General features: G+C 36.2%; 4 protein-coding genes and 1 pseudogene across 4 annotated transcripts; 2 read left to right on the top strand and 3 right to left on the bottom strand.

The window, feature by feature from the left end:
* Positions 1–183: 183 nt before the first annotated feature.
* On the bottom strand, positions 184–3,038 carry LOC125591953 (annotated as a pseudogene).
* On the top strand, positions 2,726–3,141 carry LOC125607236. Its single transcript, XM_048777113.1, has 2 exons — positions 2,726–2,938; positions 2,992–3,141. Exons 1-2 carry the CDS (start codon positions 2,726–2,728, stop codon positions 3,139–3,141), a joined length of 363 nt encoding a protein of 120 aa, XP_048633070.1.
* Positions 3,142–10,192: 7,051 nt separating this feature from the next.
* On the top strand, positions 10,193–11,091 carry LOC106348138 (probable E3 ubiquitin-protein ligase ATL45). Its single transcript, XM_048766884.1, has 2 exons — positions 10,193–10,278; positions 10,310–11,091. Exon 2 carries the CDS (start codon positions 10,333–10,335, stop codon positions 10,903–10,905), a length of 573 nt encoding a protein of 190 aa, XP_048622841.1. The 5' UTR covers positions 10,193–10,278; positions 10,310–10,332; the 3' UTR covers positions 10,906–11,091.
* A 2,431-nt stretch (positions 11,092–13,522) lies between these two features.
* LOC106350465 lies at positions 13,523–14,671 on the bottom strand. The gene has a single exon (XM_013790348.2). It carries the CDS (start codon positions 14,669–14,671, stop codon positions 13,523–13,525), a length of 1,149 nt encoding a protein of 382 aa, XP_013645802.2.
* Positions 14,672–18,226: 3,555 nt separating this feature from the next.
* LOC111214359 (plant intracellular Ras-group-related LRR protein 4-like) lies at positions 18,227–20,849 on the bottom strand. Its single transcript, XM_022717095.2, has 2 exons — positions 19,987–20,849; positions 18,227–19,506 (listed from the first exon to the last, which is right to left on the bottom strand). The coding sequence occupies exons 1-2, from the start codon at positions 20,567–20,569 to the stop codon at positions 18,452–18,454; spliced, it is 1,638 nt and encodes a 545-aa protein (XP_022572816.1). The 5' UTR covers positions 20,570–20,849; the 3' UTR covers positions 18,227–18,451.
* Between the last annotated feature and the right edge of the window lie 204 nt (positions 20,850–21,053).

The following is a 21,053-nucleotide window of genomic DNA, read 5'->3' as shown; positions in this document are numbered from 1 at the left end:
CTACACGTAACAAACACGAGGCATGGCTTTGACTCGTTCGAGTAACAAGTTGGTTTTATGGGATTTTAGATTTTTGTCAACTTTGGCTACTTCAACAGAGTCCTAAAGGTGCAAAGCTTAGCTACCATACCTATTATCATTTTGATATTCGATTCAAAAGATAAAATCTACACGTTGTAGTATCCCTTATCCATAGCATAAAGATACATATACTTAGAACAAAACATATATAAAATGCAATGTGAAATATAAACACACGCGCACACACACTAGCTAATGTGTAAACTAAACCTCATGGACTTGGGATGTTTCGACACACTAGGTGTATCAATGGGTCTAGTCCATAGCGACTGCGGTCAGGTTTGATATTCTTTCATTTTGGTTGAGAATTAGTATTTTCGTCACAAAATCAATTAATAAATAAGGTAATGAGGAATAAATAGTATGATTAAGCAATAACCTCTTTAATCACTCCAAATCCTGAACAATCTTGATTCCCATGGAGTTGGCAGTACCAATGATAGATTTGCAGATCGACTCCAGAGGCATATACTGACAGAATGGATCCGTCTGCTTCACCTTAGCTATCTCGTATAAGTGTCTCACCGAAAGCGTCGTTACCGTCAAGTGCCCCGGACGTGTGCTCCCTTTGTCAACCCCAGCTGCTTTCTTGATGTACCACGACAGGAAGGAGATTTAAAGGTGAACTCAAACGAGCGGTCCATGTACGCCGTTATCTTCACGGCCATAGGAGTGTCCGGTTTGTACTTTTGAGTCCTGGCGTTGAAGTCCTTGCAGAATGCCATCATGTTAAGCCTGTACGGACCTAGCGCCGGACTTACAGGAGTTTCTGGACTTGCTTTCCCAGCCAGCACAGTCAGCTTAATCGTCCCCGCAACAGCTCTCCGTGTCACGATGTCCTTCGCAGCCGCAGCCATTGGTTAGAACGTGAAGAACTTCTTAGGGTTCGAGGGTTTTTATTAGACATATCTTGGGTAGCAAGGTGTGTCTTGAACAGTAGATATATCTTGGGTAGCAAGGTGTATATCTAGGAGAGTAGATATTATGGACCGTTAATCGTGAAACCCGAAAAGTTTGTGAAGCCCAAACCAAAGAATATAATAAATACTATTGTGAAAATTAAATAAATTTAGATATGTCATAAGCTACATATAATTTTTTTAGTTAAGTTTAACTCTTAAGTATACATATATACACAACGATTTTATAATTTGTTATAACAATAATACAACTCATAGTCTTATTCGCTAATCTTATATACAATCCAACCACTCAATTAACAAACAAGTGCATGGTTACAAATTGAAGGATAAAGAATATAAATTCTGTCATGAATCACATGGTCCATAACCTAGACCATACAAATTCAAGACTAGAGTCTATTAGAGGTTTACATCTAGCCACATGGAATACTTATTCAACCTTAGTCTTTATGAGTTTGACCATGTCATTATGTAGAGTATTTTTGTAATCAATTCTTCATTTGACTCCACCTTGTATGAACCACTATATATAGTGGTGTAAGTAATAAAAAATATACAACACATTCTCACAAACCTTCTCTCAAATCTTAACACGTTATCAGCACGAAGCTCTTTCCACCTGAGCAAGCTCTCCGCCGGCCAGCCCCACGCCGGCCACTTCTCCACCTCTTTCCACTATCCGCGGATCATCTTCCTCTCTCTCTTAAGGTGGTCCATTCAGAATCCTTGTGGTGAAAAGGTAAAATAATCTAACCCTAAAATCTAAGAACACCACATATCTGAATTTTGATTATAAAGATCTATATGAATCTGAATTTTATATGAATCCTAAAACTTATAAAACAATAGAAATCTATAGATATTATAAAAGAGAAAAATCGGTAGATCTAAAATCATCTCAAATATTAATCTTGAATCCATGATCTATATGAATCATGATTCTAAGAACCTTTTGAATCATAAACAAAAATTATTGAAAGATTGCAAATCCCCTTAGCTAAAAGCCATTCATAAAATCGGCTGCTCCTCTCTTCTTCTGTCATCCATGTTTCCGGATGATTCAATCATTCGATTGGCCTAATTACCAGATGTGAAATCATGAATGTATAATCTGGCCTAATAAAAAACCCCATCAAAATCCTCAATCCAAACTGATGTGATGTTTGCCAAATAAATTCGGTCATTACACACATCAAACTTTTTCTCTTGCTTGGTTTCACAACCAGCAAAATCCAATATCCAAAATTCAAAAAATAAATAAATAAATAAAACAATCATGATCACCCTAAAGCCAAAATCGTTTTTGATCCTTTGTGATCAGTCAAAATCAGAATAAATGAAATATTAAAACCCATAAATGAAAATCTTTGACCATTGATGTCTGATTTTGAAAACTGAATTTTTTTTTTGAAAAACCTTTATGATTGTTTAAATGAAAATATTTGACTAAAGTAAATATTTATTTCAAATATTATAAACTATAATCAAGTTTTTAAAATTAGTATATCATATAATAAATTTTAAATACTTGTTTTGAAAACATTTGATTATAAAGTTATCATTTGATCACATAGTTATTATTAAAACCAACCTTGAAATCGATTTTAATGATTGAATTTTATTAGTGATGATTGAAAAATATTAAAACATTTCAAACATTCAAAATCCCCATTGATCATCTTATTATGAGTCCTTATCCCTTTATGGATTATTTGATTCAGATGTCGAAAATCAACATTCTTGAGTATGCTGCCCTCAATCTCTCCGGAGACAATTACCTTCAACGGGCACTTGACACCAAGATCATCTTGAAATCCAAAGACCTTGGTGCTTGTATCACTGATGGCAATGAGTCATCTGAGAAGGATAGATACAGTGCGATCTTAATCATACGCCATCACCTTGCTGAAAGTCTCAAAGACCAATACCTCACTGTTGAGAATCCTCTGGAACTTTGGACATAACTGAAATCCAGATATGATCACAGAGGACGGTGCTCTTACCAAAGGTCCTATATGATTGGAGGAACCTAAGGATCCAAGACTTTAAGTCTGTGGATGAGTATAACTCGGCTCTATTCAAGATAGTCTCAAAGTTGAAACTGTGTGGAGAGACCATCACTGATGCTGACATGTGAGAGAAGACATTCTCTACATTCCACACAAGCAATGTTTTGCTTCAGCAACAATACCGAGAAAAGGGTTTCTCCCCCTATGCAAATTTGATCTCTTGTTTGTTGCTGGCTGAGCAAAACAATGAGTTACTCATGAGGAATAGTGAAATGAGGCTTCCTGGTGCTAATGCATTACCTGAGGCACATGCGGCCATAGATCCAAAAGATGAGTCTCCAAAGAAAGAGTCAATCCATGGCCGTATGAGAGGCCGTGGAAGATGGCAAGGTCGTAACCGTGGGTTTCAACCACGTGACCGTGGGTTTCAACCACGTGAACACCTTGGTCGTAGCCGAGGCCGAGGATATGGCCGAGGGTATCAACCTAGCCGTGGGTATAAGTCCGATTTCAAAAACCATGGCTCGACCAAATCTTCTTGCCATCGGTGTGGGATGACCAATCATTGGGCCAACCGATGCAAAACTCCCAGTCATCTTGTTAAACTCTACCAGGAGAGCATAAAAGGAAAGAACCCTGTGGCCCATTGGGTCCATCTTGATGATGAGAATGATCTCGACCATGAGGATGTTCAAGCCCATGACAATGTTCAAGCCCATGACAATGATGATCAGACTGAATTTGAGACTTCAGATATCCTTAAAGAGGCCAATTAAGATTTCGACATCATGTTGCTTTTGTCTTTGCATTTCCCTTTGGCTTTATGTTTTTGTTCTACTACTTTGAAATAAAGTTCTATTTATGAGATAAATTTGATTTTATATATCCAGTTAAATTTCCTAAGAACATTTAAACAAAGCCAAATAAAACATTCTTATACTTAAGAAATGTTTAAGATGATGATCCTTGTCTATTTTTCAGAAATGAAAGAAGACAAGAACATGCTAGTGGTGGATAGTGGATCAAACCACACTATATTAAAAGATAAAAGATATTTTGTTAACCTCACCCTAAGAAGTGCCAATATTAATACTATAGCAGGCACGGCCAGTCTTATTGAAGGCCATGGCCAGGCCCACTTAATGATGCCTAATGGCACGCATCTAGAAATTTATGATGCATTATATTCTCCTAAATCAAAGAAAAATTTGTTAAGTTTCAAAGACATTCGTATGAATGGTCTACATGTTGAAACCAAGGGCGAGGGAAAGAAAGAATTCCTTTTGATTTATGATAATGCCCAAGGCCATAAGAAAGTCCTAGAGACTATCCTTGCTATATCTATGAGCCTTTATTGTGTCCATATAAACTTGATCGAGGTTAATGTCACAATGACTAAAGAGTTCAGAGAAGCCTTTAACCAATGGCACGACAGGCTCGGCCATCATGGTTCGGCTATGATGTGTAAAATACACTTGAACTCAACTGGCCATTCCTTGAAAGATAGGAAAATTCTCCCTAAGAGCTTCCTATGTGTTCCATGCTCACAAGAGAAATTAATAATAAGGCCATCACCTGTAAAGGTGGTTAAGGAAACATTAAACTTTCTGAAAATGATTCAAGGCGATATATGTGGACCAATACACCCACCTTATAAGACATTTCGATATTTTATGGTCCTCATTGATGCATCAACCAGATGGTCGCATGTTTGTTTATTATCCACTAGAAACCTGGCATTTGCTAGATTACTGGTCCAGATCATAAGACTGAGAGCCTACTTTCCAGATTTTCCACTTAAAATTATTCGTCTTGACAATGCTAATGAATTCAATTCCCAAGTTTTTAATGATTACTATATATCCATGGGGGTAAATGTGGAACACTCCGTGGCACATGTACATACACAGAATGGATTGGCCAAATCTTTCATTAAAAGAATCCAACTCATAGATCGACCATTACTCATGAGGTCGAAGCTTCCAGTATCAGCTTGGGGACATGCGGTATTACATGCTGCTGAATTAATACGCATAAGGCCATCTAGTGAACACAAATATTCTCCATCCCAATTACTCTCGGGTCATGAGCCAGACCTGTCCCATATCAAAACATTTGGATGTTCTGTGTATGTTCCTATTGCACCACCACAGAGAACAAAAATGGGACCTCAAAGGAGGATGGGAATATATGTTGGATTTGACTTTCCCACCATTATTAAATATTTTGAGCCAACAACAGGAAATTTGTTTAAGGCCAGATATGCAGATTGTCATTTTGATGAATCTGAGTACCCAACATTAGGGGGAGAGAATAACAAGCTGGGCAAAGCAATAAAATGGAATCAAACATTCTTATCATGGCAAGATCCTCGGACTCAATCATGTGATTTAGAGGTCCAGAAAATAATTCATTTGCAAAAGCTAGCTAATCAATTGCCTGATTCCTTTGCTGATCCGAAAAAAGTGACTAAGTCCTATATACCAGCTTGTAATGCACCAATAAGTATTGATGTCCATGATGGACACAATCAAATGGCTACAGAGTCTAAAGCACGTCTCAAACATGGTAGACCAATTGGTTCCAAAGATAAAGGACCCCGGAAATTAAAGAAAGGTGCAAAAGAAACCGAGGTCATAGATTGTCCAGACAAGGCCGAAATGGCCATGCCTAAGTACCAACCAATGAGACTCGGGACGCCGAGCCTCATGGTACTGAAGGTGCTAATGATGAGATCTCAATTAATTATCTTATGTCTGGGACAAGATGGAACCGAAAAGATGTCGACATCGATGATATATTTGCTTATAAAGTAGCCCTTGATATGATGGACTTAAATGAGGATCATGAACCCACGTCTATTCTAGAGTGCACTCAAAGATCTGATTGGCTCAAATGGAAAGAAGCCATAAACGTGGAGTTAGAATCATTAAAGAAAAGGACTGTCTTTGGATCGATTATCCTGACGCCTTCTAACATTAATCCAGTGGGATATAAGTGGGTATTTGTGAGGAAGAGAAATGAACATGGTGAAATTGTAAGATACAAAGCACGGCTTGTAGCACAAGGATTCTCACAAATGCCAGGCATCGATTATGAGGAGACATACTCCCCTGTGGTGGATGCAACTACATTTTGCTTTTTAATAAGTCTAGCCATCAAAGAAAATTTGGATGTGCGGTTGATGGATGTTGTAACCACATACCTTTATGGTCCACTGGATAATAAAATATATATGAGATTACCATAGGGTATTGAGCTTAAAGCTAACAAAGGTTCTCGAGAAGAACACTGCATAAGGCTGAACAAATCCTTATATGGACTTAAGCAAAGTGGTCGAATGTGGTATAATCGCTTAAGTGAATACCTTGCCAAAGTAGGCTATAAGAACGATCCTATCAGTCCATGTATCTTTATAAATAAGTTTACAAACAATGGATTTGTTATCATAGCAGTGTATGTTGATGATTTGAACATCATTGGAACCTCTGGGGAAATCGCCCAAACAGTTGAATATCTCAAGAAAGAGTTTGAAATGAAAGACCTAGGTAAAACCAAAGTCTGTTTGGGGTTGCAACTTGAGTACATGAAAGGAGGAATCCTTGTGCATCAAATGGCATATACTGAAAAAGTACTCAAGAGATTTTATATGGACCATGCTCCCCCATTGACCAGCCCAATGGTCGTGAGGTCCGTTGATTTGGACACGGACCCATTCGGTCCTAAGAAGGACGATGAGGATGTCCTGGGTCCAGAAGTGCTATACCTCAGTGCCATAGGAGCATTAATGTATTTGGCTAGCCACACTAGACCAGATATATGTTTTGCCGTAAACCTCCTATCAAGATTTAGTTCTTGTCCGACCCAAAGGTACTGGAACGGAATTAAACATATTCTACATTACCTACAAGGAACTAAGGATTTGAGTCTATTTTATACCAATGAAACCAAAAATGATTTGGTAGGCTTTGCAGATGCAGGCTACTTATCTGATCTACACCATGGTCGGTCTCAAACCGGTTATGTGTTCACTCATGGTGGTACTGCTATATCATGGCGTTCCATGAAACAAACTATAGCAGCCACTTCATCTAATCACTCAGAAATTCTTGCCATGCATGAGGCAAGTCGTGAGTGTGTATGGTTGAGGTCTATGACCCAACACATCCGATCAGATAGTGGAATGGTCAAGGACAATGGTCCGACCATCATATATGAAGATAATGCTGATTGCATTGCTCAACTCAAAGACGGGTATATCAAAGGTGACCGAACCAAACATATTCTATCCAAGTTCTTCTTTACTCATGAGTTGCAGAAAGCTGGAGAGGTCAACGTCCTTCAGATCCGGTCTAGTGAGAACTCAGCCGACCTCTTCACCAAGTCATTGCCCACCAGCACATTCAGGAAGCTCACGCAGCAGATTGGCATGCGAAGACTCAAGGACCTTCAGTGATGTCCAAATCCGGGAGAGTAATGTGTGTTGTACTTTTTTTCCTTTCTCTGGTTTCTCTTTTACTATATTGGGTTTTGGGTTTTCCGGAAGAAGTTTTAATGAGACAACATTAGTATGTTACAAGTCCTATATGGTTATGGCATCCAAGGGGAAGTGTTATGAATTATGAAGTGGATGGTCCATAACCTAGACCATATAAGTTCAAAACTTGAGTCCATTGAAGGCTTACATCCAGTCACCTGAAAGACCCATTCAACCTTAGTCTTTATGAGTTTGACCATATCATTATGTAGAGTATTTTTGTAATCAATTCTCCCTTTGACTCCACCTTGTATGAACCACTATACATAATAGTGTAAACAATAAGAAATATACAACACATTCTCACAAACCTTCTCTCAAATCTTAACAAATTCTGTTTTTTACATAATGAGAAATGATTTTCCACCCATTTTAACGTCATGGCGATTGCACTGATCGTTTTGTGGCGTCATGTATATATGTTGACATTAATGTTTTCAGGACCAAAAGTCAATACAAGTGTGCGCACCGACAATGACATGAAACTTGCGTTATAAACATGGACACAGAGAGTACACGTAACAAACATGATGCATGACTTTGACTCGTTGTATAACTCTTTTGAGACTCAAGTTGGTTTTATGGGCTTTTAGATTTTTGTCAACCTTTGCTCCTTTTGATATGAGATTCAAAAGACAAATATACCCGCTGTATTGGTCCTTGTATAGACATAAGTCACATAACGATTCATAGACTGAACAAAACATAAAATGCAATGAACACACGCACACTAGCTAATGTGTAAACTCAACCTATCGAATGTTTTTGAAACTAGTAAAATATATTAATATGAAGTTGAGAATGAGAACTAGTATTTTTCATCACAAAATAAATAAATAAAGTACTGAAAAATAATATGATAAAAGGATAACATATAGAGCATCTTTATGTGTGTGAAAACAAACAACACACAATTATAAGGAGGCATTATCCAAAAACCAAAACTATGGATTATTGATGCTCCTATCTCCATTATTGTTGGTTTTCTTTTTGGTTTCGGTGTGCTGCGAATGTCTTCTTGTTTTAATTATGGGCTTGGGACTATTAACTCGGTTTGCTTTTTCACTTTTGTGGTTTCATAAAAGACATTAAGAGTCAAATCACACGTATTCACACCAAAGATTATTATTCCCTTCCTCCTCAGTGTATATTTCATTTCAAACTTCTTATTATTCTCGTAGGTTCCATCCATCTTCCGTTATAGCCTACAAGACCGAGTGGTGATTCTTATGATATTCAGCTTACAATTTTTATTTTGTAGGATGAAATTTCCAAGTTATTTCATCGAAGCAGAACTTCACTTACTTTTACCAGTACTATTTAAACCAACGCAAACAAAAATTGTAATAATGATTCTGATTAGCACCATTTTCGAGAAACACCAAAGCTTTCTACACACGTGGACGATGTTGCCTGCCGTTCATGTTATAATGTAAAATATTACTACCTTTGACGACACGTACATCCATTTCAGAGATTCTGAAACTGGATTGTATCATTATCAAAGATCCCACCTACATGATCTAGACCAAAAAAATATCCAAAAACTATATTACAAATCTAAACCAAAACTCTTCCAGGAAATAAAATCACTTAAAGTAACTGACTTTTAACCAAAATATGCTATCTCCGAGAGTCGAGCGACTAAAAACTAAATAATACGCTGGCCAATATTGAGTCATTTCTTTAATCCAAAGTTACAGCTACATTCTCTAATATTGGAGATAAATAGTTAAAGAAATGCATTAATTTATGGATGGATGGATGGAAGAACTAAAACTATTCTTATCTTCCAAAAAAAAAAAATACTTTGCAATTCAATTGACTAAATCAGAATTTCGAATCAGCTATCAACAAGTGCATTTTCTCTGAAACCTCAATTTTTTGCCTTCTGATTTTGAGAGAAAGGAATTGCAAAATAGAGAAAAATAAAAAATGATGATTAAGTAAACAAAAGAGTCTAACCGAAGTAGGTTTAGGTAAGAAAGTGATTTATTCTTATATATACCTTTTAATTATTGGTTCGTCAAACTAAACCTATAAAGAGTGCCTACACGGCCGCACCTACCCATCTTTTCTCTGCTTACTTCCTTAATAACATACGGCAATTTGATTCTTATTATATAATTAAGGGAACGATTTGGTATATGATTACGATAATTCCAAATCTAATTTTTCTATTTGGATCTATACAGACGCATGCTTCAACAGTTCAACTTGCATTAGATATTTTAGATATCTTTGTCCATTTTATATTATTTGATAAATTCTTAACAAGTTATTTATTACCGTTTTGTAAAATAACATACTTTTACAGAACCATGAATTATTTATTTGTATTCAATGATTCTGGCATTTCATGTTTTCTTAATCTAGAAATAATGTCAATCAAATTTTCTAGATAAGAACATCAATTTTCAAAAGTTTTAATAAGGAATATACTACAATAATAAAGGAAAAATCAAGGAAAAAATATGTTTGGCTTTATGGATACTTCAATCTCGTTTTTTTTTTTCGTAAAGTACTTTTCAATTTTTCTTATTCATACAAACCTTTTCAGCCGATATTACATGGATTTTTAATAATTATTTTATATATCCTCTAGTTATCTGCAATTATCAATTATGTATATAAGTAAGATGTGTATGTGTGTCTCTATTATTATCTAACTAGTTCAGATTCTTCTTCCTCTCAAAGCAACAACAAGTTCTTCTCCTCTCTTTCTTCTTTTATCTTCACCACTCTCACAACATTCTCTCTTTCTCTTCATACATCAAACAACATGACTCGCTCCTCTAGATTCCTCGGATCGGCGACGGCGCCGCCACCGCCGCAAGAAATCCTCGCCGCGGAAACCGACATGGTCGTGATTCTCTCAGCTCTCCTCTGCGCTCTCATATGCGTAGCCGGCTTAGCCGCCGTAGCTCGCTGCGCCTGGCTCCGCCGTCTCACCGGCGTTAATTCCGCCGCCGTTGGCGAATCTCCGCCGCCGCCGAGCAAAGGTCTCAAGAAGAAAGCGCTCCAGTCTCTCCCTAAATCCACCTTCGCCGCCGCAGACTCGCCGAGCTCCTCCGCCGGAGACGGAGACTCATCCACCGAGTGCGCCATATGCTTAACGGAGTTTTCCGACGGAGAAGAGATCAGGATATTACCGCTATGTAGCCACGCCTTCCACGTGGCGTGCATAGACAAATGGTTGACTTCTCGGTCGTCGTGTCCTTCTTGCCGCCGGGTTTTGGTTCCGATGAAGTGTGATCGGTGTGGACACCACGCTTCCACGGCGGAGTCTCACGTTAAAGACCACCAAGATCGTTCACAGTTCACTCCCGTCATTATTCCTGCTTTTCTTCCTTAAAAAGTTCACTTTATTTTATTTTATAATTAAGCGAAATATTATCGGCATGATTAGAGAAAAGTAAAGTATTCATTAACTATGAATTAGGAATCTTTTTGTTTACTTTGATCTTTGTCTGTTCCTCTTTGTAAAACTGTAACACTGTTCTGAACCTGAATCAATCAGATGGAGTTTCTAAGTTCGATATGTTAATTTCTTTCCCATATACTCACAATTCGCTTAAAATTATTTATTTATATATATGTATGATAGAATATGATCAAATTGATAGGACAACATGCGCACTGAGAAAAGAGCCATGTGAACCCGTTTATGAGCGAAACCCAAAAAGGGAATAAAGACTCAATTAAAAAGTTGGAACTGGAAAGTATACATTTTCCGTAATTTCCTTGTAATGTTTTGTAAAATACTAGCAAGTGATTGGTCGTTTATCTTTTTTCCGACAGTCGACACTAACTGAAAAAATGTAACGGCACAAGTAATGATAATACACTAGCGATTATTTGCGGGTAAACGATTTCAATTAGTGTGTAAGATAATGTAGTGATTGTAGTAATAGTTTAGTTATTTGAAGATTATTTATATGCAAATTAGATAAAATAATTTGGTTGACAAAAAAAAAAGATAAAATAATTTATGATGATATGTGTGTGTATTCAAAAGTCTTCCTTATTATCAGTCGCAAGTCAAAGAAAGCGTGTATGGGGGGGGTTTCATTATCATTTACCCGCAAATGAGGAATGACTCACTCTCATTCAATCCGGATGGGCAGAGAAATTGATAGTTGTCTGGTTTCTTTTTGTCAGTGACCATTTATATACGAAGACTATATAGATTTACTTTATGCAGACCATATATACCAATTAATTTCATAGAGTAACTATATGGAAGAAGATTTATAGAGTTAAAAATTTGTATGAAACACGTTAGTAGTTTTATTGTAAATTGGCCGTAACATATATAGTACTCTTTAAAGTGTTCCTGGCTGTTGTTGAGAAGATGTATACTATATTAGACTAAGTGGTAAAAGAATAGGAACAAACAATCCTATACAATCCTACAAATTGATCAAATGAATATGTCACAATGTGTTCTATTATTTATTTTCATGTGCTACGAAGTTGTGTTTATTATCTTGAAAAAACAACACATTTAGCAAAATATCACAGAAATACCCCACATGAAACAAACATAAATTGATTAAATTTGTTAGGTCTCTTTCACCACTATAGCAATTTAACTTTCCCCTTACATTTTCTCATTTTATGGATTCATGTAATTATTATTGGCCGTTTTATAGATATTTTTGGTTATTTTGTAATGCAAGTTGAAGATGATAAACTAATGCAACACACTTTATTGATATATCAAATATCTGAATTTATCTACACACATGAAACAAGCATTAATTATTAATTTTGTTAGGTCAAATTCACTACTATAGCAATTCAACTTATTTTCCTTACATTCTAGTTTGTTAGGTCCCTTTTCACCATTATAGTAAATCAATTATTTTGGTTTTGAATTTATACTTACAGATTCACATAATTTTCTTGGAGAAATAGATAACTAACAATATCATGTTTTGTTATTGTGAATAATAAAGTGATAAAAGGTAAAAAAGTGGAGAAAGAGGAATGAATATTTGAAGCAAAACGATAACGCACCACCCAACTTATAGACACTATAAACGCATGACAAGCCCAAGTATCATCCACCTTTCAGTTTCACTCAATGGAATCTTATACCTTATCTCTTTCCTTTCCCTTTCTCCAAATGTTTATTATATGACATCCAAGAGGCAAAAACAGTGAAACAAGATTTCGTCGAACACTTTTTCATCATTTAACTTTCGCTTTTTTAGTTTTGTCATCTTCAAATAGCTTAAGCTTATCCAACTTTTACTATTTTCTAGTTGAAGACCGAACGTATTCACATTATTTGATAAATCTTCAAATAGCTTAAACTTATCCAACTTTTATTAGTTTCTGTTTGATGCAGTCACTAGGTTTCCGTTGAATTCATTACATGTTTTGAATCCTGTTTTATAAAGTTCCACACCAACTGTCATGAGCCAAAAAAAAATGAGAACACTGGAAAAAGTAAATGTTTCATTGGTTTTGTTAGCTTCAAACTCACGTAGTCCCTCGCGCTTTTTCGTTAAACACATAGGGTTTAACTGGTGACTATACTAGGAATGAGTAGAGAATAAATGTAGAGAAATAAAATTACAAAAATGAAAAAAAAAGATTATTCTTTATCAATTTTAGTAAAAAACAAATTTGTTCTATATTCATCTAGAACAAAAGGAATGAAAAAAATGAAAAAAAAAAAACCATCATCCCTTCTATACTAAAGCACAAGTCATGTTACCAATCAAAGTTTGACACATGTAATTTTATTTAAAAAAACAATATCTAAAACAAGTTTTTTTCGATTTTTAATTTTCTAAGACTGAAAATTTTTAAATTCCTAAATTTTCTCAATCAACAACACGTTCAAATTTTTTTGGTAAGATAACTTCCAGCCACGTCTCAATTTCAAATGGTTCATCTCTTTTTTTTTTTTGAGCAACTAATAACTTTAATATAAAAGAGCATAAAGCCCAAGAGATAGTTCAAGCACAAAGCTGGGCTTTAGCAATTGAGTCCGCTAACCCATTAAGGTCTCTAGGAAGAAACGAGAAGCAACAGAATTGAAAGGATGAAGATAGAGAAACGATATCCGACAGTACTCCAAAGAGCTCTGTAGGTCCCCGTTTCTGGTTGATTGCTCTCATGAGCACTTGTGAATCTGATCTAAGCCAGATTTTGGTGAAACCGAGGGAGGACGCGTGGAGAAGGGCTTCTCTAACAGCTAAGGCCTCAGCCATACATGCAGACGAGACGTGAAGTTGGTTAGATGAGCCTCTGTTGATCTCCATAGCAGACGAGTCGAAGAAGATCCAGCCCAAGCCCGCCTTAGTTGATGATGCGATCCAGGCCGCGTCGGTATTACATGTGATTGTGTTTGGTGGTAGCTCTTTCTCCGGCGTTGATCTGAGATTCAGCTTCAGAGCCTTTTGTGGAGTGAGTTGTGCTGCTTCCCATTCACGTGCTGCTTTGATGGCTTTGACTAGCGCTTCCTCCGGCGTCGAAATCCTTCTCTCGAAGAGTAGCCGGTTCCTTTCAACCCAGATGATCCAACAGATCCAGGGAAAGATGTTGATCGAGATACCAATCGGGGGAAGGTTTCTCCAATGTAGTGAGGCCAGAAGATTCACCGAAAGGAAATCACAACTAGAAGAATCGAAAGGAATTTCCCATGGACCTAAGCTCCACAAATCCCGAGCGAACCGACATTGAAAGAGGAGGTGGTCTGTAGTTTCAATGGCTCCACATCTGCAACAAGCGGTATGCTCTCTCATTCCTCTTTTTTGGAGATTGAAGCCCGTGGGTAGGGCCTCATGTAGGCTCTTCCATAAGAACAACTTTATTTTTGGTGCTGTTCTGTTTGACCAAACTGACTTTCTCCAGTCGATGCTGTTTGTTGTTGCAGGAGACGAGACTTCAGCGATGTTTTGTGTCAGAGCCATGTATCCTGTTTTCGTCGTGTACTCCCCCGACGATTTGAGGTTCCATATGTAGGTGTCGTGTGTCCCCAGACGGCTCGGCCTTATTTGGAGAATGCGCTCTGCGAGTTCCGGTAGGGTTCTATTTATCTTCGCGACATTCCATTCCCGTGTCTCTCTAGATAGGAGGTCAGCCACTAAGAGATCTTGGTTCATCTCTTAAAGTAACTTCAGGTAACTAATTTTATTCTACGTCTCTCTCCTCTTTTCCATCGTTTCTTCTTCTTCTTCAAATTTTTTGTTTGTTTTGAATGTAGCACAATATCATACAAGTTTATGTCTAACATGTATTAAGATTTATCTTTCTTGCCTTCTCAATTTTATATTCACTAATTTTTTTCTTTTGCATGATTAAGGTTGAAGATGATACTATAGTATGATTCTATTTCAAATCTTAAATCTTCAACAAAACAAAGCTCAGAACATTGTCACCAGTTCAGGCAACTGTAAGTATTATCTGATAACCTGTTATTTACAAACTAAGTACTTACAAATCTGTTTGTTATGGATTGTCTATTTTACAAATATTTTTTAGTCTTATTCTTGAAATTTCAGGTTGGTGATGTCTACAGAAGGAGGAATGCAATGGAGAAGAACCCAAAATGTTTATTCGTCTTCTTCTTTTATTTTTAGTTGGGCATTTATCTTTCTGCTGGAGCATTTATATTTCTACTGGACCTCAGGTATCAAAACTTTTGAATAAATACTTCAAAATTATTTTAGTTTCACTTTTATTTTTTATTATATTTCAAATAAGTACATTATATTAATATTGTAAAGAAGACTTACTAAAATACGACAAATAAAACTGAATGGAACAAATTTAATAATTTTAACTCTTTTTACATGTTATTTATATTTTAATTTTCTATAAAAATTGCTTCCAAACATATATCTCAATTTGGAAAAGAATCATAATAATTCTATTAACGCTTTTAACTATTTTCTTTGAATGCAACACTTCTAACTTAGATCTCCATTATATCCATCTCCAAAAATAATACAAAATAGTAATTAATATTAAAAAAACACAGAATATTCAAATTTTATAAAATAAATAACTTAAATGCAATAAATACTAGTTTATATACTAAATCACAAGTCATCTAACCAATCAAATTTTACCACATAATTTATGTTTAAAAAAAATTTAAAAACAATTAAAACAAGATAATGATTATAAAAAAAACTTATCAACCATTTCTAAAAAGAGCGTCCACTACCCATGATCCTACTTCTTCATCCACGATCTTTTTTTTTCCCTTATTTTTATATCTCTAAAAATTTGATAAACGAACAACAACAACATTAAACTACTTATCGATTGAGAATATAATAGGAAAGGTTTATACTCTTTCTTCATCAATGTTTTGAGCAGTGTTGAGTTTATTTTTTCTGAATAAACGGATCTCTGCAACCAAATTCTCCAGTTACACTATTTTACTATTCAGTACAGTTTTGTTGGCTTAGCGCCTTAGCGAAACACCAAATTGCTTCATCAAAACCTGTTTAAGGCCAAGAAGTTTTGAGAAATAATGGATATGGTGGATCCTAGCTGCTGAAGATTCGACAAGTGCAAAGAGACTTCAAGGTAGGAAAAAGAGAAAGAAAGGGGGAGGAAGAAAGAAAGCAAATGTAGACATGGTACAATAGGAAGAACTGAATTTCATAAAAGGTAAAATCAATTATACTAATTTACCACTTTAAGGATCTGGATTGTTTAAATTCTACTGCGAATACTTTGATATTCGGTGAGAAATTTTGGTCTGTTTACGGTTGTATGGGATAGGAACTTCAAATGTTGCTGCCATGGAAAATTTGATCAAACTCTAAGACAAAATTAAGAGAGGTATATTAGCTATATGTCTGTATTTGTTTTTTAATTTCTCTAGAAATTGGTCGGCAATCTTTGCAATACATAATATTTAGATGTTTGATATACCAATACACAACGAAAAAGAATTTCTTTCAACTTTGCATTCTCTTGACTGCAGGGAATATTAGGAACTCAAACAATCAGATTCTTCAATGTTTTTATTCTCTAAGGTAACGTTCTCAAAAATATATATCTAAAAATGGTTAAATATCAAATTGGAAACATGATATATATATATATATATATATATATATATATATATATATATATATATATATAACTGAAATATGGTCTTCTTTGTAACAAAACAAGTATCATGCGTAGCATGGAATCAATACTAGTTCTTTATAAATAGTAAAAAAAATTAAGAATAGTAAAGAATGCAATATTTCATTTTATTCTTTGGTCATTAATTAGACCGATAATCATCTAATTTTTAGCTTATGATGTGTCTGGTGTAAAGCGAAGTTTTGCTTTCGCGAATATTTTCATCTAGATGGAAATGATTTCACGAATATATAAATCCAATCAGAAGAATAAAAGAAAGTTTAGATAGGAGGGTGGTCCTAGGTTTAAAGTATATGATGAAAAATAAGAACATATTTCTATTTTAAAATTACATATATCATTTCATTATAGGTACTTTCCTCCTAACTATCTTTTTCCCTAATAGTCAAAAGAGATACATTTCAAAGATTCACTTATTCATCTCTCAAATTATTTCAATCTTCCCGACTTCTTTTCAATGTTCACATTATATATGTGTGTCCCTTTCAATATACTATTCCACCTTCACTTTCTTTTTTTTTTTGCTAAAAGACCTTCAGTTTCTACCTGCCCCATCATGGCAAATCCTATACCAAATTTAGAATAACTTTTGAAAACTGTAAGTTTTCATCCTCCTCCTCTGCGTTCATAATTAAAAGCCACAGTCAAGTTTGGACTATATGTTCAATATCAACGTGGAAAACGAGCCAAAGTTGGATTTAAACGATTTATCTGTGTAAATAAAATAGTCTGAGCGTAAAATTGTTATATGAATGTTGACTTCTAAATGTTTTAATATTTATATTCAGAGATTTATTTTTGCTAAAGAATAATCTTGATATTTAGACTACAGAAAAACGCAAGAACAAAAGAGAGGGAAGTGAATAAAAAATGAATTACCAGAAATAGTAATATTTTCTTCCAGAAATAGTTATAGTGATCTTCAAATCATGGAAATGAAGAAAATAATTATATTGAAGTATGATTGTCACTCTGCAACTTTTGGCGGTATGCTCGAATCTATGAAAATATATTTTATAAGGTCTTTAGATGGTTTAGCACATAGTTTTGTATGTCGTCATACTTTTCTTTTGTCACAGGTTAAAAAGAATGTGCCGGTTTTGATGATTAAAGAGCATGGCGAGTAGGGACTGCTTCAAGGGTCCTTTGTAGTAGTATCTTAGATCAAAATATCAAATTAAGAGACATATAGACCTCATTACATATTGATAGCAAAATGGCAAATGCTTTAAGCAGGCTATGGCCTGATCTAGCCAAACAAAAGCTCTGTATGGGCCAAATGTTTTCTTTAACATCAGACGGATCATCCAAGACCGAAGAGAAAATGTATAATATTGTGGGGTTTCTTCTACTTTCAAATGATGAAGAAAGCCTTGCTTCACTCACATGAATGAAGGACCATGTCTCGTGACGATTACACATGGACAAAACAAAACAAAACAAGAAAAGAAGTTGCATTATTCCAACGTGAGTATTAATTAACCAACTTGCAACTCTCTAGACAAAGCCACGTTCATAGCCTACTCATGTCATGTCTCTCCTCTTAATATCAATAACCATCACATCACATCCCTATCATTTATCAAATACACACACACACATGCTTTTAGGCCCCGAGTGTCTCAAAGTTTCAAACCAAAGAAACAAAACCAGAGGTGGTTCGGTTCTGTCTTAAGTCTTAACCAGGAGAAAAAAAAGTAAGAAAATGTATGTTGATAGACATGAATGAAACAACATACAACCAAAGAATGAATAGTGAATTATCAGCGGTTCTAGACGATCTCCATGCTGTTGTGTTTTCTCTTGTTGGACTTAGGGAAGAAACACATTTGAACCCAGCTCTTCTTAGGCTTAACCACTAGAGACTTCTCGTTCCTCATCTCCACAAGATCATTCATGTACTGAATAACAGCCTGAGGACCCTTCTCAGCTACATCACGAGGAGGAACTTGCAACGGATTCTCATGAGCACGAAACACACGCAGCTTCGTAAGCATCCTGAACGACTCCGGAAGAACACGGATCTGGTTATTGCTTATATCAAGCTCCTCAAGCAACTCAAGGTTCCCTATCGATCTCGGCAGCGACACCATGTCAGCGAAGTTGTTTCCAACGTTCAGCTTCACAAGCGTCGTGGCGAAACATAAACTCTCGGGGACAGACTCGAGCTCGTTGAAACTCACGTCCACTTCTTTGAGGCTAGCTAAAGAAGACATCGTTGTCGGTAGCTGCCTGATGTTGTTGTAACGGACGGACAAGATCTCGAGAGTAGTGATCTTCCCGATAGCTTCAGGAAGAGCCTTGAGCTTGTTGTAATCCGCACGGACTTCTTTGAGAGAAGAGCATCCACCGATGGAGTAAGGGAACTCTTCTATCTCGTTTGTCTCAACGTCAAGCTTCTTTAGGTTCGCAAGAGAACCGATGGACTCAGGGAGGATAGGGAGGTTGTTGCAGCTCAGATCAAGCTCCTCGAGTTGCGACAACTTGCTGAACGATGAAGGGAGAGATGATAACTGGTTGCTGCTGAGGTTGAGGTAAACCAAGTTCAACAACTCTCCTATAGACTCAGGGAGATGAGTGATTCTGTTGGAATGCAGATTTAGCTTTGTCAGGGAAGAGAGTTTTCCTATGGTGTTTGGTAACACCACAATGTGATTCTCAGACAAGTCAAGTGATGTTAGACTTGACAACTTGCCGATAGAATCTGGAAGCCACTCGACTTGTTCTGTTAGCTTGTTTTGTAGATTCAGGACTTTTGTAGCTTTCTTGGATGATACTTCAATCAAACTAGCAAGTTTGATCAAACTTAGGTTATCTCCATCATTGCCTACATATAACAAATGATTATAGAAGTTACTAACACATAATCTATTGTAAATCAAACAAAACTAGTATTACTTAGCCCCTAGTTAGTAGCCAGTTGAGTAACCTATGTTTAACCAATCTCCATGTGTATCATTGACTACTTGTATTCGTCTATTCGTCTATTTTTAACTCTTTTGTTTTTCTTTTGTCAAAAACGCATACAACTAAACCAAATTGGAAGAAATTATTCCGCGGAAGACCTCCATATGATCGTGTCTGATCTACATGAAAATAATACGACGCTGATCCTAACCTCCTTTACTATGTTTAACCAAATCTCGAATATTCATCTATTTTAACACATTTTTTTCTAATGTTTTATAGCAATATATTATCTATTTCAACTTTTTTTATTTCGTAATTTTCAGTCAGGATTTTCGCTGTTCTATAACCTTTCAACTAATCAACTAAACAAACTAAGAAAGGAGATGGGATCACTCACCTGCGAATTTTCCGGTGGTAAGTGTTGAATCCAGAAGCTGAGGACTTCTATGAGCAACCAAAGCATCACCATAAAGAGAAGAAGGCTTAGCTTTAGTCGTCACGAAGCTATCGTCTCGTGAAACCATTTCCTTGGGGCGAACAGGGGCCTTCTCGGAGAGATACAAGCTTGCCGGCGGCTTAGGAACACGCGGAGGACGAGATGGAGCAGAGCCGTTAGAGGAAGGAGAAGCAATGCAATGAGAAGCTCTTTGGATGAACTCGTCGAAAGAAGAGTGAACAGTTTCGAGATCAAGAAGCTTGGTGGCTTCTCTTCTCTGTTCTTTGCTGCGAAACAGAACAAGACCTTTCTTCATTTCTTGCAGCACGGTGAAAAGGTCGCCAGGAACGTCGGAGGGTTTCCTCTGGTTAGCAATGGCTTCTAACCAAGCTTGGTCTTCTTGCTCAACGTTGAGTATCAGAGACCTCGCAGCTTCGACGTCGTCGAGTCCTGGCCTTGGTGGTAAAGATCTGTGAAGTCTCATGATTTCTTCAACCACTTGCTCTGTTGAATCCAAACGCTTATCCAATTGCATCGAATCCATTAGATTAAGAGAAACACTTCAAGTGTGAGATTTTTTGAAGTGAAAAAGTAGATAGATAGAGAGAGAGTTTATGTAGAAACAGAGAGGTTCTTGTTTCGCCTCATAAAGGCGGCTGTTTCCATCACTCTCTGTCTCTTTATTATCTCTTTTCTTCCTCAGTTCTTCTTCTTCTTGTTCTGGTCTGTTTTCACCAGAAATAATTGATTTCTATTAATATCATAATTAACATCTTTTTTTAGTTTCCAAAATGTTAGTAATTAGAAAAGTAATTATTCATTTATTATTAGAGGATTCCCATTTTCTTTTAGGTTTTAAATGCGACGGAAATAACGTGAAGCGTGGTCCGTGGGATGGTGACCTATTGCTTATCTTTGGACTTGTATATCACGTTATTCCCATTTTTCTCTCTATCCACACTTCTTCTTCTACATATTTATGGAAATTATCAACTCCGTTTTGTATTATATGTGCAACAGAATCTGCG

The sequence above is a fragment of the Brassica napus genome, chromosome A3 (genome assembly GCF_020379485.1).
Source record: "Brassica napus cultivar Da-Ae chromosome A3, Da-Ae, whole genome shotgun sequence".
NCBI lineage: Eukaryota > Viridiplantae > Streptophyta > Magnoliopsida > Brassicales > Brassicaceae > Brassica > Brassica napus.
Note: the sequence above shows the minus strand (reverse complement) of the source record. Positions and strands in the feature narration are given on the sequence as shown.